At 44.1% G+C, this 26,473-nt stretch overlaps 1 protein-coding gene and 1 pseudogene across 1 annotated transcript in view; one reads left to right on the top strand and one right to left on the bottom strand.

Annotated features, from left to right (window-relative positions):
* Positions 1-26,473, top strand: part of PTPN3 (protein tyrosine phosphatase, non-receptor type 3) — a 95,489-nt gene that overhangs the window by 23,064 nt on the left and 45,952 nt on the right. The window contains exons 5-12 of the mRNA XM_006906088.3: positions 4,439-4,546; positions 4,623-4,665; positions 7,165-7,243; positions 11,992-12,036; positions 15,480-15,532; positions 21,368-21,488; positions 22,579-22,666; positions 25,311-25,399. Of these exons, the coding sequence (XP_006906150.2) occupies positions 4,439-4,546; positions 4,623-4,665; positions 7,165-7,243; positions 11,992-12,036; positions 15,480-15,532; positions 21,368-21,488; positions 22,579-22,666; positions 25,311-25,399 (626 nt within the window). The remainder of the gene's footprint in view (positions 1-4,438; positions 4,547-4,622; positions 4,666-7,164; positions 7,244-11,991; positions 12,037-15,479; positions 15,533-21,367; positions 21,489-22,578; positions 22,667-25,310; positions 25,400-26,473) is intronic.
* On the bottom strand, positions 9,555-9,673 carry LOC112473182 (annotated as a pseudogene).

The raw sequence follows: 26,473 nt of genomic DNA, 5'->3' as shown, positions 1-26,473 counted from the left end.
AGCTGAGCAGGCAAGGGGAGAGGGCAATTTGCATAAAGTCACAGTCTGGTGGGGACTGGGACTCCGTCCTAGTCCAGGGATAGGACCGTCGCCAGATGCCTTTGCTGGGAGCATCTTTCTTTAAGAGACAAGACGCAGATGGGTGACGAAGGACGTGGGAATTTGGGCCCCCGTGCCTGGAAGAGAGTGGAAATGGACAGTAGAGACAGATATTCCCCAACTTGTACCCAGCTCCTCCATCCGTTTCCACAGCCACCCAGGACTGTTCCCGAAGGCCAAGGCCCCGTTCTTTTGCCAATGGGCAATGCTATTGTAGTAGAGGGACAAACCCCAGCAAGGGAATGTAACTGTGTAGTTAGGTGTCTCTAAAATCTAAAGAACATACGCCTGCGATCTGTTTCTTAAGTCAGTTTGGAAAAGAACCGTCCTTTAGGGCAATACCATCCAAAAGAACTTCCTGCAGTGCTGGGAAATGTTCACCAGCTACACTAGGCAGTGCAGGAGCCGCTAGCTACATGGGGCTATTGAACACTTGAAATGTGGCTAGTACACCTGAAGAACTAAATTTTATTTTATTTTTTTTAATTAAGATTTAAGTAGTCGTTTGTAGCTCACAGCTTCCACTTTGGCCAGTGCAGCCCATGCAGATATTTCTTGGAGTAACTCAGAACCCGCTAGAATGCATGTCAGAAGTAAAAATCCCTGTCCTGCCTAGATATTTTGAAACATACTCTGGTGGTGGGGCTCGAGCATCTGCATTTTAACTGCTCCCTGTGCAGTCTCGGCGCATGTTGCAGTTTGGAGAACCACTGACTTAGGGGCCTTTTGTCAAGGTCGTACCTACCTCCCTCGTGAAGCGACCGCTTTGGTTCACTGAACTTTTTCCTATATCCCGATTCCTTTTTAACACTGTCATCTATTGAATTTTGTGACTGGACCAGCTCTGCAGAGGTCCCACATCTCTCTTCCAGATGCTGTAACCTGACAGCTTAGTTTATTTCTGACTTCTTTGTTAAAATGTATGTTGTCAGTCCGGAGCTAGTCCTCAGCTGTATATCTTCTTCCTGATAAGCACGTGAATGTTTGTTTAACAACGTTTACTGAGCACCTACTACGTGCCAGGCTTTGTTCTGTGTACAAAGAATACAGCAGTGAAGAAAACAGCAAAATCGCTGCCTTTATAAAGCTTACATCTTAGAGGGAGAAAATGGACCATAAACAAATGTGTTCCATGTCCGTGGCATTATGTGCTTGGAAAAATAAAGCGAGATAAGGAAGTTGGAGGTGCCAGGGAAGGACAAGGTGTGGGGTGATCATTTTATAGACGTGACCAGGGAAGACCTCACCTCAAGGAAGGGAAGGAAAGAACCCTGTAGTTTCCTCGAAACACATTCCAGGTAAAAGAAACAGCAGTGCAAAGGCCCTGAGGCAGAACCCTGATTAGTGTGGTTACAGAATAGTGTGGGAGCCAGTGCATCTGGAGTAGAGTGAGCAAAAGAGAATAGCAAGAGATAAGGTCACAGAGGTAACAGATGTTGGGGTTGAGGGGGAACCTTGTAGGTCATTCTGAGGGCACTGACTTTATTCTGAGTGAGGCAGAAAGCATTGGTAGGTTTGGGTCAAGACCTGACATCATCTGACTCAAGAGTCACTCTGGATGCTCTGGCGACAGACTGGGCCAGGGGCTAAGAGGGTATTATAACAATCCAGGGGAGAGATGATAAGCAGACAGTGCGGTAGTGTGGAGGTGGCTGAGTAAACCGAGTCTGGAAATAGTTTTGAGATTTGCTGATAGACAGGATTTCAGATGTGGAAGAAGCCTCAAGGTGACCCTGGGGTTTTTGGCCTGAGCATCAGCAAGACGATGTTGCAAGTTATAGAGAGGGCAAAGGCTGCGAGAGACGCAGAAGTGCCAGTTCTGTTCTGGTCACGTTGAGTTTGAGATGCCTGCTACTCATCTGTGTAGAAATGGTATTAGGTATATGAGTCAGGAGTTTAAGAGAAGGGTCTAGGCTGGGATACACGTGTGGGTGTTACCAGGGTACAGATGGTATTTCAAGCTGTGAAACTGGATGAGCTCACCTGAGGAGCAGATGAGATATGAATGAGGTTTGATGTTTAAGGGTTGGAGAGACGAGGAAGGAACACTGAAGGAGGCAGAGCAGGACTGTTGAGGCAGGGAAGAGACCAAGAGCAAGAGTCTAGGAATCCCAGGTAAGAGTGTGTTTGAAAAGGAATGATGAGCCCTGTAAACAGGAATAAGGAAAGTACCCACCCAGAGTGATAATCATTAACAGCCTCGGATGCCCAGTCGTTCTGAGCCGTGAACGTCTTTGTTATATCATGCTGCTGCCAGTGCTGCTTCTCCAAGTTTCCAGCAGGCCGGTCAAAGCTGACTCACATTGAACTTGAATTTGAGGGCCCAGTGGCAGCTTAGAATCTCCATCACTTTATATTTTTCTATTTAATTGGGATTGTATGCACTGTCTCATTCAGACTGTTTAGCCTGGACTATCTTTTGACCGGGAGCAGGCATCATCAGGGAAGCTGACCTGGACATTAGTTGTCCTTAGTCCAGCCCAGGGAGCAAGCCAGTCACTGACAGTGACCTGGTATAGCAAACATGGCCTCTTGTGGGGTGGGGACTGGGCTAGGAGGCTTGTTATTATAAAAGTGTCCTTTATTATATTTCAATTTTTTTTGAGAACTGTGCGAGCTGTACAGAATAGATACCGGGATGGATGGGCTGTGCACTCCAGAGGAAAGAGATGCAGTGTGGTGGGAACGTGCAGGCTTTGGCCCTGAAGGGACCTGAGTCAGGCAGTCAAACCATCCATCGGCCGACAGCACAAGGCGTGGAGGGAGCCTCCTGGGGCCTCTGTTTGCTCATCAGCAACTAGGATGGTGATGACGACTTAGCAAAGCTGCCACAAAGATGAACCATCATGTATGAAAAGTGCGCATAGTATCCTGTCTGGCTCCTTGTAGATGTTCAATAGAGTATAATTAATAATATATATTAAATATGAATTCCTGTAAATAATTTCAGCAAGGAGAGCAGATAGCTCTTTGACACATCAAGAGAGTATCTCATAATTTAGGGGGAGAGAATCTCATAATTTAGACTATGTGGACCAGGTCATCTTTTCCATACTGTCATGATTCCTTTATAATGGAGATGTCCTGGGCAGAGGAAGTGGCAGAAAAAGGAGGCGTGTTCAGGAAATGGTGTGTCTCATGTTCCCACACTTCAGACCAAATAATGAGACCATGCCAAAGAAGAGGCTGCAGGAGGGGGCCTGACAGTTACCTAATATCCTCCTCCTGGTCACTGTGACCTATTTTCAGGTACATTATCTGCAGTCAAAAAAAGAGAGCTGCCTTTGCTTGTTCTATCCAGTCTATTTCTGACTCATATTGTCCTTAATCTAAATGGTTTGTTTCAGAGGATTCCTGAGAAGTCAGCCTGTTAAAGCAGAATTTGCGATTTCCCAGGCACAGCACGCTATTTCCCACCCTGGGGCCTCTCTGCAAGGCTATCTGCTTGAAATGGCTTTTCTTAGCTCCTGCACCTGGAGGGAGTGGTGCGTCTCAGCCCTGTCACCCTCCGAGACCCAGGTCAAGGGTTGCTTCCGCTTGTCCCCAGGCAGAGGTGATAGCTTGTGTTGTCCTCTTGTGTGTTCACTGTGCCCTTCGTGTTTCCTAGCACCTGACAACATTTGACACACCCTGTTACAGTCGCTGCCTCCACGGCTGGACTCTCTGGGAGGGCAGGCAAAGGACACCTGTTACGGCTCTGTCCCCCTGCCCAGCACTGTGCCTGCTCCATCAGCTCTGAGTGGCAAAGTTGCCGAGTCCTGCTCTGGATGTGAAGTGTGGTCAAATGTCCCCACTGGCTTCTCACTTTAGATGACGGGAGCGGTGAGGCAGATTATCCCCCAGAGTGTCATGTGCCAACTCACTTTGAGGGTATCTTGGGTGGCATTTGAGTATTCGCGGCTCTCTTCCTTCATGTGGTTACTAGAGAGTGTTTTCCCCGTAGGCACTTCCATGGCTCCTGAGGTGCCAACAGAAACCCATGAAGGATTAGCAATGTGCTGCGCCTAATCCATGGGTGGGTCACGGAGAGTTTGCACTCGCTGTGATATGCAAGTTTTCCATTGTAGACATCATCACTTGGGAATCTCAGCTAAGGGGAAGGAAGAAGTCCTAGCAAATTAAACTACACTGTCTTAAGTCATTTGTCATTTTTCTTAGCCCTACTCGCCATGTACCATGTGGCTTCTTAACTTGAAATTTATTAAAGCGTTTCTTATTGTGGGGTGTGGGTGTGCATAAAATCTCTGAATGTTCTAACTTCTTTTTCCCTAAAATAAAGACTTGAACCACCAGTTCTTAATTCATTTTAAAATTTTGCCCTCTTGACTCTTTTTTCTAGAAACAAGATACTGGTCAAGTCCTTCTGGATATGGCATACAACCACTTGGGCGTGACCGAAAAGGAATATTTTGGTTTGCAGCATGGCGATGAATCAGTGGACTCCCCTGTGAGTACCATCCTGTTAAGACGTGCTGGACTCCTGCACAGTGTGGTTTTATAGCTTATGTTTTCTTACCCAACAGAGATGGCTGGAATCAAGCAAACCCATCAGGAAGCAGTTAAAAGGTGAGCGTGACCTTCTCATTTCAGTCGAACACTAGATGTTAGTGTATGATGGCCCATTTTTCTCCTCTGGTCATCGGTGTGCCTGTAACACCTGCTACCGGACTCTAGGTGGTCCAGGTGACGTGAGTGAGCTGACTTCTCCTTGTCTGAGTTCTGAGTGAGCACAGATGCTTCCAGACCAGCCCCCAAGAGTCCTCACCAGCTGTGAGCGAGAAAGGGAGAGGTGAAAGAAGGCAGCCAAGAGCTGGGGGAATCTACTTTCTTTTTACAAGAGAAGGAGAATAGCCTTTCTTAGCCCAGTGTAAGAGGTAGGGTGGGAAGGAGAGACACACACACACACCTCTAGTCCTTTCCAACAGCACAGTCCCAATCACTGGAAAGCAAGGCATAGGTAGGTGATATCACAAATATAACATAAAACTCATCACCCATGAGCAGGTCCCAGTACCAGTTAACTCCCCAGTAGGCGGGCTCAAGCCACATCTCACCCTGGCCTCCACCTGGGTCTGTTCTCAGCCTGGTTTTCCAACATCGTGCTCTGTTCCCCTTTATGCACCTTATGCCCCAAAGGCTGACCGGCTGGGCCACACATACTTTTCTGTCCCTTTCCTCATTCCGTTCCATCTGTTGGAAATGCTTTTCCTTCTGTTTCTCTGTATCCAAATCTTGCTCTTCTTTAAAGCTGCTCAGATCCCATCTCCTCCCTATTGGAAGCTGTGACTCTCTTCACCCTCCCTTACATTTACCATTCTCCACTTTGCGCCTTGGAACATTGTCTCCTTTAGTAGTTATCTGCCTTTATCTCGCTCAAGGAGCTTACAGTTTTGCAGAGTGAGGGCCCTTATCACATTTTCTCTGCACTCTTCACAGGAGATGGCCAGTGAGTGGTTGAGGGGTGAAGACAGGTGAATCTGTACACAAAAGATTGCACACACACATGCCACACCCCCAGCCCTCAGGTGGAAAGGAATAAAGACAAGTCACCTTGGCCCTGATCCACTGCTTCTCTCACCTGGAGCCAGGGCCTCAGAATCTTTACCTCCCAAGAGTTGTGTCCTTGGTATTCAGAAGCACCCACAGGGAGCCACAGAACTGCTGTGCAGATTAACTCTTTGCCCCCATTAGAATTCTCAGAAGGGATAAGTGCACACAGGGATGTGTAGGTGTTGTTGTTCATTGTCTTACTAACTTATTCATTCAACCCTGAGTTCAGACGTTGGCAAAGTACTGGGCTCAGCTCTGGGAATCTGATCCAAATCAGATTTGAACTCTGCCCTCAAAGAGCTCACAGCCAAGTGTGGAGACATCAAAAAGGGAAGAGACAATACTAGGATAGCCCTGAGCACATGATAGGAAGCTCTGTGTGCACAGAGGAGGCTGATAAAGAAAGACGTGGAGGCCGGCCTGAGACACACAATGACAACTTACAGAGAAGGAAGGGAGCCAAAAGGGCAGGTGGTCAGTCTTCACCCAGAGTTACACAGCATCACTCACTCTGGTACCCAGGCACCTGTACAGAAGTGCATTTATAGGTGCACACAAACCAATTAAAGCCAGAGATAGAGAAGATACTAAAGAGAGGGGAAGGTGGAGCCCAGGATGAACTAAAGTGGAAGACATGATTAATAGGAGAGGGTGGAGAAGGCTTGAGTTTCAGAGAGCAAGAAAGTGCTGAGGACTTAGGGCCAGTGAATATTCACTGAGTAATGGGGACCGCAGGGGAATCGGGGTGAAGGTGGGGGGTTGAAATTGACCTGAGGAAGAGCATGGATCTTAGCACCACAATCTGATCATCTCCTGTTGCCATATCTAGCAAAAGCAGATCGACTCTTGGTATGGTTGCATAAAGCTGTGTTTGAGTCTGTTAATTATGTAGTATTTGCTAGTATATTAATGACCTTTGGAATTCATTTTGCATTAAAAACATAACATGTTTTCCAGTATAAAAATGAGTTTGAAATGTGGCATAGCAGAAACCCCAATGCTATATTTCTGGTTTTGCCATCAGCTGTGTGACTTAAGGCAAGTCACATCTCTAATAGCTTATTTCTCTAAAAGGGTGCTATCAGTAGCAGCCCAGCCTACTCATAGCCATGGCAGTGTTTAAATTCAGGAATATATGTGAAAAATGTTTGAAAAGTATAAAATCACTGTATATATGAGACAGTATTTGTGAATTTTGTATAATTTGCTGATTTTTTAAATTCGTGATATAAATAATGGAGTGCACTGTTTGAACACAGACCAAAGTTAAAAACATGTAATAAGAAATAGATAATGCCTCGTTTGTTGTTTATGTTGCAAAAATATTTTACTTCTCATAGACATGGAAATTTTTAAACAGTTAACTTATGCACTCCTTTTTTGAAATTAATCCTTTTATTGATGGAAAAAAAGCTGTGATCTAGTGAAAAATGCATCACTTATGGGAGAGTGGCAGCTTACATACATTGACTTTTTTAAAGGGAAAATTTAATTTGTTTTTGAAAAATGTTGTAGGAGGTTTCCCCTGTACCCTGCATTTTCGAGTAAGATTTTTTATACCTGATCCCAACACACTGCAGCAAGAACAAACCAGGTAATAACATTTTTTTAAAGTTTTCTCTTTAGTATATAAAAATGAGTAACCACTAAAAATGTACTCTCTTTATTTTATCGCTGTGGCCAGATACTTCATTTGGGTATAACTGCACCAACAATTATGATCCAGGTCAAAATTGGGGTACCCAGATTGAAATTTTAATCAGCTAATCAGTTTTCATTGTGGGGCCTGCTTCTCTCACCGCCTGATCCGGAGCAGTTTCCAGCACACCCCCATCCACCTCGTCCTGCCTCCCCCACCACCCCAGCCTCTCCTGCCTGTTGTGCTCCTGTGTCCAAAGAACTTCCTGCTAATGCAGGCAGGGCTTGGAAGACGCGTTTGTAAAACAGTCATCTGTAGGTCAGGTAGTACAGAGTCTCCACAGGGCTGGAACTGAGGCTCGTGAGGACAAGAGGTCTCTGAACTAAGACTTCTCTGTCAGACCCCCAGTTGGTAGGGGCCGGAAGGGAGAGCGAGCTGGGTCAGCGTCTGGCCTCAGTGAATCAGCCCGTGCAGGCAGTATGTGAACCCGATAAGGGAAGGAGGGCTGCGATAGCAGTTGTTTACCCCTTAGGGCTTGTCACCTGGCCCTGGCTTTGTGCTGGCTCATGGGTTTTCTGGGTGGGGAACAGTGTTTGGAATGGAGGGGGCGGGCGCAGGAAAGTTGTGGCCCTTGGAACAGGGACTGTGCAAACTCAGCCTCGCCTTTACTTTCCCTGCGCCATGGCAACCCTAAGCCCTTTTCTTGTTGATACCTTCATTTTCCTTAAGGAAGGAAATTCTTCCACCAGAAAAAAAGCAGTGGATGTTCAGGAATATTGAGTCCTGGTCCGTGCTCACTATGGCCATGAGACCACTGAGACCAAGAAGGTGACATTAACTCAGAGTACTGTCTTGTTTTTTCAAACTTTCTTTTTTTTAATGGTAATCACATGGTCACATTTTAACTTTTAATATATTTAAAGGCCAAATATTAGTCTATTACTCTGTTTTGCTTTCTTTGTGCACCTCTTCCCTCTACAGTAGCAGACATTGGAGACTTGCCTGTGTTTACCGTGAAGTTAAATTTTAAGCCAGCATAAGAGATGTCCAGCATGACTCACGGGGTAACCACCGGAAGTGCACACTGTGCTTTGAGTTTTTCCCCATAATAGCTCTTTACTCTGGTGGTCTACGGGGTAGTGTACTAACGCTCAGCCTAGCAGGTCAGTTCATAAGCTGGAGGGCACAAAGTGGTGGCATAATCTATAAGAACGTGTGCTTGAAATGACCTCCTAAGGTTTTTCACAGGCCATTACCAAGGATCAAGTTCTGTTCAAGAAATGCTTTAAAAATGGCATGATAGATTATATATGTGTGTATGTGTGATATATATATGATGTATGTACATACAGGTGTCCACGTGTGTGGTTTTAATCAATGAGTTGTTTAAACCACAACCCCACGGTAAAAATATTTTTCGATTCATTACGCAGTACACAGGTATATATAAATTACTGAAGCAAACGTTTTATGAAACAATAGTAAATGCAAAAGAACTCTGAAGTTTTTTTTGTTTGTTTTTTTTGTTGTTGTTGTTTTTTACTCTGAAGTTTTCTATTGTTTCCTTTTAAAATATCAGCTGTGGCTCATTAAATTGATTTTACTACCAGTTGATAGGTTCTAACCCCAAGCATGAACTGCGCTGCCTAAATCAGTGATTGTCCCCCGTCTCCCTGTCTCCTCCTTGTTATGTCCACCAGAGAAGGAACTCGAGTGAGGGGATTGCTAGGGCCTGCATAATCTAGGAGTCCCTCTCCAACACCCTCGTGGTCATTGGGCGTCCATTTCCCCATGGAAGAGAAGCTCACTTCCTCTGGGAGCCAACAGAATCTTCCTGCCAAGCCTCCCTGACATTTGAGGAAAAAGTAGGGAGCTCAGGATAGAGAGAAGACTTGGGGAGAAAAGAAAGCTGCCTTCAGATCTGCAAGGAGCTATCGTGGGAGAGCGGGCATTAGATGTGCTGGTGGTAGAACCATGGCCAGTGGGTGGAGGCTACAGAGGGGCCGATTCTGGCTCAGGATGAGTAATAGACAAGTTTTTGCTTTTGCCTAAGTCCCAGATAAAATTCGGGTTGTCCTTGTGCTCCTCCTAAAATTTACTGGTCAGGACGGGTGATATCCCTAGTGCAGTATAAAATATAGCATTTGGGTACCAGATTTTTCTTTATTTTTTCTTTATTTTTATTTTTTAGGTGAGGCAACCCTTGGTTGACCTCACAGATTGCAAGGACCTTTTCAGCTTACAATCCTTATTTTTTAATTTTTTACACCTACAGCACCTCGTCTTCCTAGGTGGTCTCCCGTCCAAGTACTAACAAGACCCGACCTTGCTTAACTTCTGACATCAGACAGGATCGGGCTTGTTCAGGGTAGCATGGCCGTAGACTAGATTTTTCTTAATGCAATAGGAGCCGTGGCCGCAGCCACCCCTGTGGTTCCTATAGAGCTGGGGCACGCTTCCACCACTAATTCATGTATGTGTTTTGTTTGTTTTTACTTAAATGAAGAGTTTTGCCTGTGTTCCTGGCACTTAATATCTTATTAAGCCCCAGCTCTGTAGCCTGTCCAAAAGTTACGTTCCCTGTTAGAAATTTAGCTCTTAATAGTCAAAGAAAGAATATAGAGGTAGTATTTGTTTTGTTTATTTTCTAAGGATCCAGGCAGGGGGGCATTTTTTGTTTTTTGTTGTTTTTTTTTTTTTCTGAAGTTGAGCTCATGGATAAGGTAAACTGCAGGCATGATCATTACATTTCTGAAGACAGGTACATGAAGCTTCTTTTTCTAAATGTCTTTCCTTTTTTCTAATTGCTAAATAAATGTCTCTTTGATTGCGAGCCTCCACAACTGCTGTTTCTGATAAATTTAGATCATTCTGAACAATTATTTCTGAACAAATTACTTACTGGCAGTCTCAAAATGAGGCTTCTTTAAGATTTCTAGGAGGTCTGCTAAGTTTGGGTCTCATCCCATTATTCTGATCTCTTTACAATGATGTCATGGGGTTTACTCACACTTTGCTGAATATATGTGACAGGGGAGCGTTTGATGAATGAGGATGTCCAGGTTCATGTTCTCATTTATATCCCTAGGAAGATACTCCAAATAACTGGACTCGTCAGTGAAAGCCCAGATTTACCATTGGATTATCTCTAATTCTCTCTCTTTTCTTCTTTCTCTCAGTAGCATTGTAGGAGGAGAGAACACTTAATTCTGGTTGAATGTCAGCTTGGATAAACATAGAAACAAACTAGAAAAAAACTGGTTATGTTCTCCTAGGTGGAAAAGATAGAGATTTCAATATGGAATAAGCATGAATCACCAAATCTGTGTTACACCGTCTCTCGATGCTAATCTTCAACACATTAAGGGTAGTTGATGGTAATTATAGTCAAAGTAATAATATCAGAGTTAGGAAATTGATCCTAAGCTTTTTAGTCATTAGACGCATAAGAAATTTGTGACATAGATTTTTTCATAGCATGAGTGTTCAGGTTAAAATAAGACATAACTGACCTCATATAACCTATCTGAACACCAGTTTCCTCATCTATAAAAATTAGTGGTAGTGGCACCCACCTCAGAGTTATTATGAGGTTGAAATGAGGTAATAAGTTATAAAGTACCATGCACACGGCCCAGAACTATGCAAATAAAAAGTTGTAATACCATGTGAAGCATTCACGTTTCAAAACACCAGCATCTTGACCTTTAAACATATAAATTTGAAGGACTAAGACTGATTTGTTTTAATTGCCAAAATTATCTTTCACCTGCCCCTGGACACTTGTACTACGTCTATATTATATTTCAAGAAGTTTTCCTTTTGTTGTCTTGGCCAGACACTGGAATGTCTATCCCATTTGAATCCAGGCTTTAAAAAAGAGTGGAAGCTAGTGGCCAAGTGTCATGTTAATGCCACATCCCTAAATATAATGCTCTTTAAGGCCATTCCAGGCCTGCACAGTGCTGTGGATGCCTTCCCTGGATGGAGAGTAGAGTCACAAGATTATGAGGGGCCTGTGACAACTTTGCCCACAAATTAGATCTTGGGATTTAAAGTGATATTGCTCACAGAGAAGTGCATAATCCAGCTTGAAGGTCCTGGCAGCCTATAGTTGACTAATGCGTATGCTTTTGCTGGAGCACCCACAGTTCCTGGGACACAGGATAAAAACCCAGCTGGGTGTTTGCACCCCAGCCAAGGAGATGTCTTCACAGACCCTCCTCCCCGCGGTAACTTCATGCAGAGGATACGTGGGTGTGCACATGCCGCGTTCAGAACAACAGCCCCTCAATGTGTGGGGGCTGCCTGTGCAGAACGCCTGAGGGTCCTGGTGCTCCCAGATACCCCGAGTTTGATTGGGGTGGTCCAGGCTGAGGGCAGGGTTGCTCACTGGCAGTGGTACCAGCTGATCCTTGACAGGCTGCTTCCTGGCTCAGCCATCCTTAGGACAGCATGTGCTGGCATGAGGCCAGCTGAAATCACCCCTGCCAATCAAGACTTAGGCAGCCACGTGAGCCATTGTTACTGAAGGGGCAGCTTTGCAATATGCAAAATAGCACCTGATGCTTTAGACAAAAATGTGCTTTTATGTATTTTGTTTTTCAAATATACAGGTCTTATCCTTGACTAATCTTTTTTTTTTTTTTTTTGCTTATTTCAATTTTGAGTATGATGAATTAATGAAAATCATTGTTTCATAGGCATCTGTATTTCTTACAACTGAAGATGGATATTTGTGAAGGAAGGTAATGAGATTTTTGTATTCTTCTCTTCCTGTCAGTTGCCAGATTAGCAAAATTCCCGGTTCTAATTGGATGAACATGCATTTCTGGTAACAATATTAAATGCGTAAAGAGAATAGATGTTGAAAGTGGTATCCTGTATGACGTTATGCTTTGGACATCTGTGCTTAACTTGGTCTTGGTTTAGGGAGGCTAAGGACTGACTAACCTCATTTCATGTTTCAGTTTAATTACACAAGGTACAGTTATCTTTCTAGTAAAGATGAGAAATTTTAAATGGAGGGGGGGATACAGAATGTAAAATGGACTTCATTCAGGAAGGCAGATCAGGCCTAATTTAGGTCCACTTCTGAGCCCCTTCGTGCCTATGGGGACTCATGTCCTCTCTGGGACACTTTCTGCTCAAAGATCTGAGCATCCGCCCATGATTCAGCACTTCCTGGGTGTCAGTCCCTGTGACCAGCTCAGGAAGGGAGAGGGGATTCCAGGCCAGTGGTCCCTGAGCTACCTCCTCCAAATCCTGAGTTTCTTGATTTAGGGAAGAAAATGTAACTGATAAGGTAAACTGATGGGAATAGCCGCGTTTTATTCACATTCTCCTCGTCCCCTCTTTCCTCCTGTCAGTTTGGTTCTACTGAGAAGGGTCTTCAGAAGCCTTTGGTGTCCGTCCCTAAGGGAGCTTGCAGTCTGGTTGGGGAAGTGAGACAAGAGCTCATGAAGCAGGAGCAGCATGCACAGCGAAGACCACAGCTGTCATAAGGTTTTAGGAGAAGGAGATGCTGGTGTGGGCTGGCAGAGTCTTTGTGGATTGCCTTGATGAGCCAGGATTGAGGCTGGTAGAGAAACGAGGAGTTGGATCTCCCTAGGCAGTGAGAAGACACCCCATGCCCCACAGTCCCAGTTGGAAACCACGTGTTGGGAGCTTGCAGGAGAATAGAAAGAAAAGGTCTCTTTGTTTTAAATGTAGACATGCATCTTATATCCAGCAGGCAGAGGAGAGCTATTGAAGGTTTTAAAGCAGAGAGGATGTAGCAAGAGCAGCATCTACGAAGACAGTGTCAGTGAACGAAGGAAAAGGTGGAAGAGGCTGAGGGTTTTCCATCTAGATGGGAGGGAGAGTACAGCCCTTCAGGACGCTATTGCAGACATCCAGGCCAGAGATCGGGGAGCATGGCAGTAAAGATAGGGGTGAGAGGAAGGAGGAGCAGTTCGAAACAAGGGACATGTTTAAGAAAGGATAGCTGGGACGTATTGACTATCTAGCATCATAAAACTAGAGAATTTTTCTAATTCGGCTCATCCCCACTCAAAGGGAGAGATGAATCTCTTCTCTGGCGCAACCAGCAGGCCTTTGGGGCTCTGCTTGAGCACTCCCGGTAACGGGGAGCTCACCTTTCCATGAGGCAGCCTTCTGACATGTCAGGGCAACTCTAGGTTGAAATTATGCCACCACCACCCCACCCCCCATACCCTTCTGGGTCCAGGCTGCCCTCTGGAATGTATCACCCTCTCCTCTGCACACTAATTTGTTCTTTCCCCACAAACATTTTGCAAGCACCTGTTAGGAGACAAGCACTGTACCGTGCTGGTCAAATAAGGCCCCTGCCTCTTCAAGTGCTTTCAGTCTAGCTCTCCAAATACTGGAAGTTGGTCATCTTTATTTTTTCTTCTCCAAACAAAATGCCCCTTGTGAGTTTTGTGTGCATCGGTAGAAATGTGGTTTAGATTCCTGGCATCCCTGTCGGGTCGGCAGGCGGCCCTCACCACCTCTCTGAAAAGGCCTCCTGCTACCAAATGCTTCTCAGGTGTGTGTCAGAGTGGCCCTTTGTAGCCATGGGTCTCTTGACAGACTTGATGGATCTAGTTGGTATTTCTTCTGAGTGTCAGATTGTACCCCGACTTGTTTGAACTGACAGTACCCAAGGCATCGGCTCCTTCCTGTTGAGATAGGTGATCTTATCCAATAGATGGAGACCCTAGAGCCTGGACAGAAAGAAAAGAGTCAGGAACATGTAGCCTGTTAGTGGCTGAGCTGAGAGTAGAGTGCAGGCTTTCAGTGTTCTTTAATTTGTAGTTACACTATTCTTTGGAAGTGTTTTTCTTTCTGACTTATTGGTAGCACTGTTGCTTCCATCTAGACTGAACCCTCTTTGGTTCTCTTCTGAGTTGTTCCCTAAATCCCATTCAGTTAACTCTTCCGGTAGCAAAGATACTGGCTAAGATGTCATGAAGCCCATCTTGGTAGGAGAGTGAATGGCTGACGTTTGTCACCATGGACTCTCTGGGATTCCAGATGAATGAAATGGATGATAAGTCTCCCTGGATACGTCTCCAAACTTGGAGAGAGCATTTAGAGGTTCTAGTGAGGGCCTCTCAGATAGGGACGGCAGCTACAGGACCCACACACACTGCAGGAGGACAGAAAGGGGAACCCCCGGCAGCCAACCAGATTAGTCAGGGGTGGGGTGACTCACTTCTTCAGCACTTCATGGGCTGCCATGGAAACTGCATGTTTTCTTCATTTCCCATGGGATCGTTGGGAAGAATGCTTTTAAAATCTGTCTCCCCACCCTACAAATCCTCGCTCCTGCTGCCGCTTTCAGCCCTTTCCCAGTGCACCCCTCCACACTGCTCCAGGTCCTCTGGCAGGGCTCCGAGGTAGACCATGGAACCCTGGGTTGAATGGAGAAAAAGCGAGCAATCAAAGGGTTTGAAATACGACCGACACAGAGATGGATTCACTGGCAGAAATAGAGTGTTTGAGAGGTCAGTGAGCTTAAGAGGAAAGAAGAAGAAGTCCAACCTGGAGTTCATGGGTTGCTAGCAGATGGCAGGAAAACTGAGAGGTGGACAGACCGTTCCGTATAGTGTGGAACTTCTGGAAAGTAAATAGATTCAGGAATCTTAAGTAATTGTAACAAATTGAATTAAGTAATTTAAAACTCACGAGAGTTTTAAAATCCAAAATACTTTTAGATTCTGCCCTTCTAAGAGGATGTCACTCTTCAAAAAAAAACAGGTGATCAAGAATCATGGAGCCCTTAGACCTCAGGGATTTAGGTAGAGGCTGTACGAAGTCTCACGTCTTTACTAGAAAGATAAGAAAGTCGCCCGTGGATATAAGAGTTCAGTTTTCTCACTTTTCCTCTTAGTGACATGGGCCTGGTCTTTCTTGACCAGCCAAACCCTGGCCAGCATTAGATGTTCATGGTATATGTATGAGTGTATATTATTTTAAACATGAAAACGTTTTCTTAATCTTTAGAAATCTTTAGTGTTACATGTATCTTTATCATTTGAGATTAAGTTGTATCGTAAAATTGTCTTTGTTATGATTCATGATGTATTTTAATGGTTAACTCAAGAAAGGAAAAACAGGTGATGGATGAGTGTTCCAGCCTGTTGCTGGTTCTTGTGACTTTCCTAATCTGTTTTTCCCCTTACAGGCTGACCTGCCCTCTTAGCTCAGCGGTGGTTCTAGCATCCTACGCAGTACAATGTAAGTCACAAAGGGGGCGTTTCACAGGTGGACACATCGTTCTGACCGACGTTATTAAGAAAGTCACCAGCTTCTCCCATTTGACCGAGTCCTTTCCCCTCTTCCCCGGGAATCTCGTTGGGCAAGCATAGCTCTGGTTGTCCAGATAGTTCCACTCTCACGCTGACTTATACGCTCCTTCATCTCAGGGATGCTGGAGTAAAGGAGATGTTTTGAGGGGAAAAAGTAGACGAGCTGTGGTGTGAGGTTTTCTCTCAGGGAACCTGTAAAACAAAAGACCCGTATTGTACATTACATTTTCCAGAGGTTTTGCTCACGCGTTGGATTCGATCTCCCTAACAAACCCCAGTGGGGCAAATATTTCTACCCGTCACCTTCCTACAGACGAAACTGAGAACCACCCAAATTAATGGAATTTTATGGAGATCACTCCTACTACTTACTCGATGCCACTCTTGTACACCCCTGGGATCTTAGGAATTTATTTTTAGAGTTTCCATAGAATTAATGGGTTATATATACATTAGTCTATAGCACCACTTACTATCCAATAGAAATATAATATGAGCTGCATATGTAATTTAAAATTTTCTAGTAACCATATTAAAAAAGTAAAATGAAACAGGTGAGATTAGTTTCAATATAGTTTAACCTAGTATATCCAAAATAGTTTAATATGTAATCAATATAAAAATTAATGAGCTATTTTACCTTTTTGTACTAAGTCTTTGAGAACCAGTCATGTGACTAGTGGCTGCCATATTGGACAGAAAGTCTCGATGGGCTTTTTCTGTTTAAGCTGGAGTAAGAATCTACTTTTTCAATCAGTAAAACTTTTCTGAGCATATATTCCACATTAGGCCCTGTAGGAGATGCCGGGTATGCACAATAAAAAGAGTGAATAGCCAGACGGAAGGCAAAGCATCACTTTATAGTTAGTTAGCTGTGTGGTGTCAGTATAGTACATCAATATAGAGCCACATGGTATCTCAAGACCTAAATCCCTCTACCTTCCTCTAAGCCCCACACCACTTGGCCCAGTATCCTGAGGGCTGACTGCATGGTAGCAAGGTAAGAAAGCAAGATTATCAGGTCGCAGAGCAGATTATGGCTGAACTACTCACCCTACTCTGATCTCAGAAGAGGCAAAATAGCAAGAGAAGGCTGATAGGGACTCCTGAGGGTAGCCTTAGGTCTGCCTACTTCCCTAGCAGCAAAGAACAGAAATGGGGGAGATGAAGAGCAAGGTGGCTTGGCCTGCAGCTCGCCTACTCACCTGCTGATACCAGGAAGTAAAAGAGAGACTTTTGATTGTGACTCTACTCACTGGTAAGACAAGACTTAGTGTTAGTCTCCCCCTATAGCCTGCTTCTCCTTCTCCCCAGTGGGAAACTCAGAAGAGGTTGCACAGTGGTGAGCCTGGATGGATTTGAAAGTTTACCCTCCCTACAATATATCTGGAACAGACCCAGCCATGTCATGTTACATCCATTCAGGATATGGCAAAGTCACCCGTAAACTATATTCCTACTGATCTCTAGACGTCATGTACTCAATCTCTGCCAGGCTGATGAGCTGAGGAGACCAAGCTTTCCTTCATCTCAGAGCAAGTTTGGTGTTCAGAGCTAGGGTTTCAGGTTTGAGGGGCAGGAACACTAGAAAGGATATAGCTTTGAGGCAGTCAGATTCCACTTACATTCTGGCTTCTACATTTACAAGTTATGCAAATCTCTGTTTTCTCACCTGTAAGGTGGAGGTGATAATGGTGATTATGAGAACCCACAGATGGCTACTTGGTCCAAATAATACATGTGAAGGTGATCTATCACTAGGAACTCTTTGTAGTGGGACAATTGCCGTTAACCAAATCAGAGCCCAGACTGAAGCCGTATTACCTGGGTCTTGGCTCTTCCACTTAGACCTGCATGACCTTGAGCCTCTGCAGGCCACACCTTCTTTATCTATCAAGTAGGGATGATAACAGCATCAACTTCATAGAGTTGTAGTGAAGATGAAATGAGTTAAGACATGTAAAGCTCTTAGAATAGTGCCAGGCACATGGTGTTAACCATTAGTGTATTTTTATGTTTGCTCTGAAGAAGGTTATCTAAAAGCACTGCCTGTTATAAACAAATTGTATTTAGAGTAAAATTTAACAATGGGAAAAACAATCCTAAGCTTCAGTAGTCAGGCTCCCCTCTGCAGAAGACTGATAGAATGGGGGCTAAAGAAAGTTATTCGTACCTAAAAAGTGCAAACCAGCCTCAGTGGAAATATTGGCATGACTGTCATGCTAATAAAATCGTGGGTTGTCAGTCAAGCAGTTTTAAGTACAAATTCTTTATTCTTCCACCCTCAGTATATATATATATATATTTTTCATACTTCTGTGTATACATTTCTGTGAGATTAATATTTGGATATAAATTGCTGGATCAAAGGGTACGTCTGCATTTTATCCGATACAGTTTGCCTAAGTGTCCCAAGAGGGGTGTCTAATATAAGTCCTACCTACCAATGATCAGCAAATCGGCAAACAAAAAGCACATTTTCTTATTAGATAAAAAGCAAAGTGATCTGTGGGTAAATACTGAAAAGTCTTGATGGTAGAAGATTGCTGGTGCCCTGTCAAGGGTTTACGAGGCTGAAAGAATGAAGTTTTTGGAAATATATATTAACTCCATAATATCCTCTGCGCTTCTGCCACATGTGGGTTCTACACTAGACTCGGTGTGTAGACAGCACAGCACAGCTGCTCTACTCAAGGGGGCCCACAGCCTGCTGGGGAGGCAGAGATGGACCAGCTGGTGCTGGCAGGTTGAGCACAGAGGATGTACTCCATCCTGCCTGGAGGAGAGGGGAGGGAGTCGGGAGAAGCTTCCTAGCAAGGACTCTTGAGAAGAGTCTCTAAGATCAAATGGGAGTTGGAGAAATAGCACATAAAATGGAACAGCTGGACAGACTGAAATGCCACACATTTGAGTACCTACAGCATACTCTCTCTTTCCTGCAAAACATAAAATATCAGCCAGAAGAATGCACGAAACTTAAAAGACAAGGTATTTCCCACATATAAGCCCTTATTTCCTTTTCCTTCTGCTATAATTAGCTTTTGCTTGTATTGCTTCCCCTTAAACAGTAGAATGTTTACTCTGGAGTTCAGGGCGTGTGGTGTAGCAAGTATGGACTATGGTCAGAGTCTAGGCTCCCAGGTACCAGCTGAGCAACAGTCGGCAAGTCCCTTCCTTGAGTCTCAATTCCCTTATCGGTTTAATGGGGATGAAAGCATTGCCTACCACTGGGTTATCAGGTGCATCTGGTAGGATGATGTTGAAATCAACAGGAAACCAGCCTGTGCTTTGCAAATGTTTGTGTATGACTGTTTAACTTTGTTTCCCCCTAGTGGTTAGTATAGGACTTTGCACAGAGCTGCCGACTAAGGTTTCAAGGGGAAACGACCCTACAGGGAGGTTCATTTAGTCGCCTGTTAAGTTCAGACATTTGTCAGTGACTCGATGAAAGAGAGAACCTTGCTGTTCATGTTTGCAGAAAGGCACAGAGTTGAGACTGTTAGCTAATATGATAGATGACCAAGTCAAGATCTCCTGAGCTAATGAAACGAACAGAGTAAAATTTAATAGGACTCTGCCTTGAGGCTCAGGGAGATCATCTGCAGCATGTGATTGCCCTCTGGACATGACCACTGTCAACAGCCAATGTCCAACAGTAGCTCGGGCCTGGCAGGCAGACTGGAGGAATGGCAGGGCACTATCCGGGGCCTGGATCATCTGGCTTCTTTCTGGTCCCGACTGCTGCAGAGTGGCCGGGAGGAATGGCAGGGCACTATCCGGGGCCTGGATCACCTGGCTTCTGGTCCCGACTGCTGCAGAGTGGCCATATGACAGGGGTGCGTCCCTTCTCTCTGGACCTTAATTTCTTCCACTTTAACATGAGAAATTTGAATGAAGTGATTCTAAGGCTTTCTCGAGCTTTCCTCGTTGGGTATCCTGTGTCAGAACATCTAAATTACTTTCTGTAAACGCACTACTGTATGTTTTCATGCACAGACTCGTAAGCCATACTCGTGCTGACGTCATACAGCCTTGACATTTGTGTCCACAGTTTAGCCACATTTGGCTGGCCTTCACGGCCTGTGATCTAACCTTGACCAAGTCTGCATGCATAGATCAATTGGCTTTCTGCCCTCTTCCCCTTCCAAAATTGAACTTTGCAGTGGCCTCCATACAAGTCGGTTCTGAGCACCACATCCCTGAGCACCTACTATGTGCCATGCCTAGGAGCTAGGCCTCGAAGATGAGTCTGACCCACTTCCAGCCCTCAAGGAACAGTGTAAGGAGGAAACTGATCCCTTCATTACAGTGTGGATCTCAAAGAGCGGCCCTTGTGGATGGCAGCAGTTGAGAGTCAGCAAGGCTGAGTGGATGTAAAGAAAGATGCTCTTGCATCTGACCTTTCAACTTCGTGATGAAGTTCACCGAAGTGGCCACCTGGCTCATCTTCTTTCCTCCTGAGACTGGCCATGAAGCCTCACCTCAGTTTTCCCCAGCCCCAGTCTTTGTGACAGAGAAGGAGTCATTTGATTTAGAAGTCTTCTGTATCGAACAGGGACTTTGAAACAATTGAGGCATCAGAAGCTGCCTGGCATTGAAGCCAGCTATAGGAAGAATTCATGAAAACCTTTGGAAAGATCTAGGTTCATGTTTTTTAAGAAAACGACGAAATACTCATTTTTGTCTGATTAATAAATGAAATACTGGATTAATTGCTCATCAGAACTAGAAATTGTCTTTCTCCTGTTTTCATACAGATGGGGAAAGCTAAATCTTGGAGACGGGAAACACAGGCCGGAACCGTGGCCCCCACCCAGGGCTTTGTCCCGTCTCCTCAGCAGTTAGTCAGCCGTCAGGGCAGCCGTGTGCACTTGTACAGGTTGGGCACTGCCCAGCTCTCAGGAAAACTTATCACACCATATGCATCAATGGATCATGTCTGCAGATTGCAGTCAGGATCTCAAGGGAGACATACCATTTGGACCAGGGACCAGTCTGGCAGTTTCTCTGTAAGGCTACCTTTCCTCTTCCCTCTCTGGTTGCAGGTCTGTAGCATGTTTTCCCTGACAGCATCTGTCTTCCTGTCTTCTGACTCCTCTAAGAATGTTTCCTCCTTCCCAAGAACTCTTCCCTCAGCCTTCTAGGGCGTAGGCCCTTCAGCCTCATCCACTCTCGCCCCTCACACTGTCCCCCCACACCGGGGCCTCCGAACTCGTCCTGGTTCCTTTCTTCCACACTTCCCGAATTCCAGGGAGTGGGTCGAGATGCAGACAGCGATCAGGTCAGCATGACCTCTCTTCTGCCCTCGCTCATTTTTTAGAGCAGGTTGGTCCCGTGTTAGAATAACCTTGGGGTACTACAGAGAGAGCACCTGCACAGCACCTGGCATATGGAGTGGCATTTTTCTGTGTGATTCTCCTATTTTTCTTTATCCAGGGGCATGAGCACAAACTGCTATGCTGACCAGAGTATGGAACAGATATGGGATTGGAATAAGATCTAGATTCAAACAGTCTCCCCTTTCCTCCTCGTGTGGCCTCAGGGAGAGAGAATTTGGTTGGAGCATGCTGGCAATCCTTAACCCATAAAGAGGGTTCAAATAATAAATATGGAATCTAGAGCTAATGGGAAGCTCAGGTTCATGTGGTGGCAGAATATTTTTTGGAAGAACATTTCAAATTAATGTTTTTCTTGTGATGTTATAGATGCTTGTGAATACAGATCATATTGAAAAGGCAATTTCCTCCTCATTCTGTCTTGATAGCTTGTTTTGGAGATTATAATCCTTCCATTCATCATCCAGGCTATCTTTCTGATAGTCAGTTTATACCAGATCAGAACGATGACTTTTTAACGAAGGTGGAATCTCTCCATGAACAACACAGGTGAGAGGAAGGATGGGGTGGCCTACTTTGGGAACCTCGGTTGGGTACTGTCAGACCGTGTCCCTTTGTGCTTGATGTATTCTTTCTTTTGTTCATGAATCCTCTTTCAAGATGTCGGGGGTTTGTGAACCTTAGAGCTGTTATGATGGCATATATATTTGGCATAACCGGCATTTCTGTGAAGTGTAAAATCCAGTAAAAGTTTAGGGTGATTCGCTGTGTTCTTTTTCAGGATGTCGTTGAAACCAGTTAACTCCTGAAGGAAATGCCTGTTTTAAATCTGACTGCCCCACAAATAGACCCTACCAGGCAAACCTTTTAACGGTTTACCATATTCAATAAAATAGGCTATTCCTTCAAGTAGGGTTGAATAGACAAGCAAATGAATTAAAATACTGACAGGCCGGGTCAGTCCAAAGCCCTCTCTGGCTTCAGGTCACGAAACCGCCTCACCTCCAGAAGGGAGCCAAGCTGCCACTCCCACACACATGCCCGATCTGGCCTCCTCTTCCCTTCATCTTACTCAAAGCTACGGTTCCCCGCCTGCCTGCCCCCGCCACCACCCCAGCCAGAAGGCCAGGTCTCAAGGGACCTCACATGCTCAGGAAGGCCATAAAAACAAAGGCCAAGCACCCAGCGTTCCTTCTAAAAGCCACTGCCAGTCCTGTCTCCCAGAATTGCTCCCCAGGCAGAAGCCAGAGGCCTAAAATAGTACAGTGACGTGGGGAAGTTTGAGGCTGCTGCTAAAAGGGTAGATAAAGGCAGAAAGACCTAAAGAGCACGTACTAATTAAGCAACTTGGAATAAGTAGGGCAGGATTTCAAAAGGTGACCGTCTTCTGTATCTGAATATTGAGAGCCTGTTAAACGAGAAGTCTTATTTAATAAAGAAATGAGTGAGCCAAATGAAGTCCCATTCAGTGGACAAGAAGGAAAACCTGGTTTAGCAGACATTAGGGTTAATTAAGATTAATAACAAGGCCTTTAATAACCTTATAGTAATGCTATCAAATCTTTAGATTTTTATTCTTTTTAGAAATTAGAGTTAATACCCTCCGTTGGGTGAACTCTGCATCTTTTCTCTTCCTCAGTGGGCTAAAGCAATCAGAAGCTGAGTCTTGCTTTATCAACATAGCTCGGACCCTTGACTTCTATGGAGTGGAACTGCATGGTGGTAGGGTATGTATCCTGGGCACATTTTGCTTCAAAAAATTATTTCAATTTTAATTTCTGAAAGTTGGAAAACACCTGAAACTTTTGCCAAAAAAAAGACCTTTTTTTAGACATTTGAAAGTTTAGAAAGTAGTATTGAGTTTTGCTGGTTATTAATCCAATTGCTTTTTTCACATTTGCCTTTTTCCTTGAAGAACTTTTAACTTTTGGAGAATCAGGAGGGTTAGAAACAAATAATTTGTGTACAGCCATTTTATATTATGGTTAAAGAAGCAAAAAATGTATATAAATCTAGTTTTAAGTAACACTTGAATGAGTTAATAGGGTTTCTACTATTTCATTTGATTGTTTCTCAAACTGGAGCTACTTGAATTTTTTTTAAATTATGGTATGATTATGAAAATATTTTAAATAGGTTATGACCTTTTAAATATAATTGACTAATATCTATCATCTCCTGAGCAATTTCCATCTGCCAGATACAGTAGTTTATTTATTTCCCACAGAAATGCCATTAGGTAAGTATTATCATTATGCCCATTTTACAGATGGAGTAACTGACACTCTGGGACTTTGAAAGGTCACGTAGTACATAAGCAGTAGCTTCAATACATGACCCCAGCACTGTCTCATTGATATCCGACCTTTAATTTTTCTACCTATAAAAGGCCCATATCATATCCAAAAGAAAGCAAATATTGGTTGAACACATAGCACATACTATCCATTGTCCCAGATGCTTTTATGTGAGACCATAAAGTCTCATTTAAAGGTTATAGTAACCTTGTGAAATCGGCATCCTAATGATTCCATTTTACAGATGAGGAAACTGAGTCTCAGGGAAGTTGAATAAATGACCAAACTTTACATAATATTTTTACAATTAAGTTATAACATAGGTGATAAAGTAGAAAAAAGATATTGGATCTTACAAAATATGAACTTTGGGACTTGACTATTAACTTTTCTTTCATTTGCAAACAGCGTTTTGTCTCTAGTGCAATGTTGTGGAGAACTTTCTTCAATAGTGAAGGGGGCTTTATATCTGCCTGAGTTGATTGGTGTTCTCCCCAGCCCCAGGCCCCCTGAGGGTCCTGCGGCCAGGTGATTACCTGCCTGACTGACACCTCCAAGGTATCAGAGGGAGTTGGGTTATGCTGCATCAACCAAAACTCCCTAAATCTCAAAAACTTGATACCACAAAGTTTATCAGCAGTTCAAAGTATGCAGTGGGTTCTGATAACTCTCCAGGCCAGCCCTCCATGTAGTGACTCAGCAATCTAGGCTGCTTCTGTCTTGTGGCTTCACCATCTTAATACATTGCCTCGTGTCTGTCACAAGGGAAGAAGAAGGTAGACTGTTGCACACCAGCTCTTAAATACTTTGGCTCAGAAGAGACACACCATTGCTTCTGACCGTAGCATATTGGCCAAAACTAGTCACGTGGCCCTGCCTTCTGCAAGTGGAGCTGGGAGGTGTGGGGATGAGCATGGGAATTTAGTGATCAGTAGTGGTCCATGCTGCCAGGTTTGAGGCGTCAACTGAAAACCATAGAACCAGGAGGTTTGAGACCCAGGTCACTGGCCCACTCAAACCATTCATTTATTCCCTTATTCTGCACTCAATTTCATTTGCTAATTTGTTTTTCTATCCCACCTGCTTACTATTTCCCTATATTTTGACCCCAGGTATTATGTTTAAATGCAACCCTAGTTTTCACCATGCAGATTTGGTTTTGCTTTAAGCATGTGATTTCAGTTGGGTGCCCATAGTGAATACTCTCTGGGTTCTCCATTATATTAGCACTGTTTCTTTGGCCAGTTTCTCTAATTCCCCATGTTCATATCACTGTTCAAAAACGATTTGTCGCAAGCCCTGTTCTACATTCTTTACTTATATTTTCTAATTTCAACTTGATAAAAACCCTTAGAGGGGCATTTGATAATCCTTATTGTACAGAAGAAAAATGCCCAAAATAACACAGCTAGTAAGTGCAAACTGAGTCCAACTCTGCCCCTTCTTTGTAATCACAAGTATCTGGGTAAATTAGGGATATGGATGACTCAAGGGAAGGAACTATTTTCTTTAAAAATTCATTTACTTACCTTGTTCCCAAACAGACTTGAATAGCTTATAGCTATTAGCTTATAGTTGCTCTGTCTTCTTTCTGTATCTTCATTGTCTACAGCAATGCCTAGCACATAGGTTTTTAATAAACATTGAGCTTATTGGATTTATAAAGCAATATTTCTTTATTATATATTCCACACGTTTATAATAGCTAAAGCCTTTTCAGTAATGGGAGTCGAGGTTTGTATAAAGCCGTGCAAGGGGCAAGGCCTTTCTGATTTTAATATGATATCTAATACTAATTGTCGAAAACATAAAATGTAAAATTGAATGTTCATTTCGGTGATTCTGTGGAATGGGTCGCTTTCTGAACCGATGGACCACATGATGCTGTCAGGCAGCGTGCATTCACTTTAGAGGAACCTGGTGCTAAGCACTCGGGTCTTAAGTTTCTGATAAGAAGGAATTTTCGTGTGTTTTCCATAACATTTTCCCTTTGAAGCTTATACATATTGCTCGAGTTACCGGAGGACGTGAGCATGACCGTAACACACTGAATCTGACATCTTCCTTTCTATAGGATCTACACAATTTAGATCTAATGATTGGAATTGCTTCCGCGGGCATTGCTATGTACCGAAAATATATTTGCACAAGTTTCTATCCTTGGTAAGTGGGAACTGGTTCTAACTATTTTCTGAATCATGCTTTAAAAGTATGCTAAACAAAAGCAACTCTACCCCTAACTTTAAACTCTTATTTCTAAAAAAAAAGGGGGAGGGGGCGGATAGAGACTTTCTCCCAAGATTTTACTTCTGACCTCCGAATTTGATCCGTATTCAGTACTTGGGAAAGTCAGTTTGGTTTTCTTCAGCATCCCCTTGCCCCGAGTCACCCTAAGGTTTGGGATGCTCTGTGGAGACGTGGATAAAATGGCACAAGGCTGGTTTTAGATTTAAGGAATCTTGGCCAATGCATTGGCCGAAACTCAGAGAACTTTCTCTGGGCAGGAACTGCATTTTCAGTGTGGGTCTTAGTTATTGATTGAACTTTTAACAAGTGCTTAGTTCTGGTCTAAACACTCGGGGGAACCAAGACTTGAATCCTCACAAGACAATTCCTTAAGAAGGGCAGTGTTCTCCCCACTGTTCAGAAGACTTCATCGTGGACGACTTAAGAGCACAGGCTCAGATCCTGGCTGCAAGCATTCCTAGTTGAATGATCTTGAGCACTTAGGTGATGTTTCTGAGCCTCGGTTTCCTCATCTGATACCTGGATATGATAAAATGTACTTTTCAGGATTGTTGCAAGGCTTAGTTGAGGGACTTCTTGTAAAGCATTTAATAGGGGACCTGGCATATAAAAGATGCTTAGTGAATGGTGGCTATAATTGTGTTGTGATGCAGACAGTAGAGAAACTACTCGACACACAGCTAAGTAATGGAGCTGGGATGTGGATCCAGGTCTGTCTGGCCACTCTGTCCTCTTTCCGCTGCTCCACACTGCCCTCAGCTGTCTTCCCCAGGTACACACCAGCTCATGCAGAGCTGCAGTGTCACAAAAGCAGCTGACAGCAAAGAGAGCACATTGTCCATGGTTCTTGTTATTTAAAAGCTACATCATAACCCAGGGGCCCTTATGTGATACTCAGCTTTAGTCAGCTACTTGGTGTTCGGCCGAAGTGATGGGGCCGCCATCATTTCTTCCGAAGTAAACTCTGAGAAGCCAAGAACTCCCCATCAC

The sequence above is a fragment of the Pteropus alecto genome, unplaced genomic scaffold, assembly GCF_000325575.1.
Source record: "Pteropus alecto unplaced genomic scaffold, ASM32557v1 scaffold111, whole genome shotgun sequence".
NCBI classification, from domain to species: Eukaryota; Metazoa; Chordata; class Mammalia; order Chiroptera; family Pteropodidae; genus Pteropus; species Pteropus alecto.
Note: the sequence above shows the minus strand (reverse complement) of the source record. Positions and strands in the feature narration are given on the sequence as shown.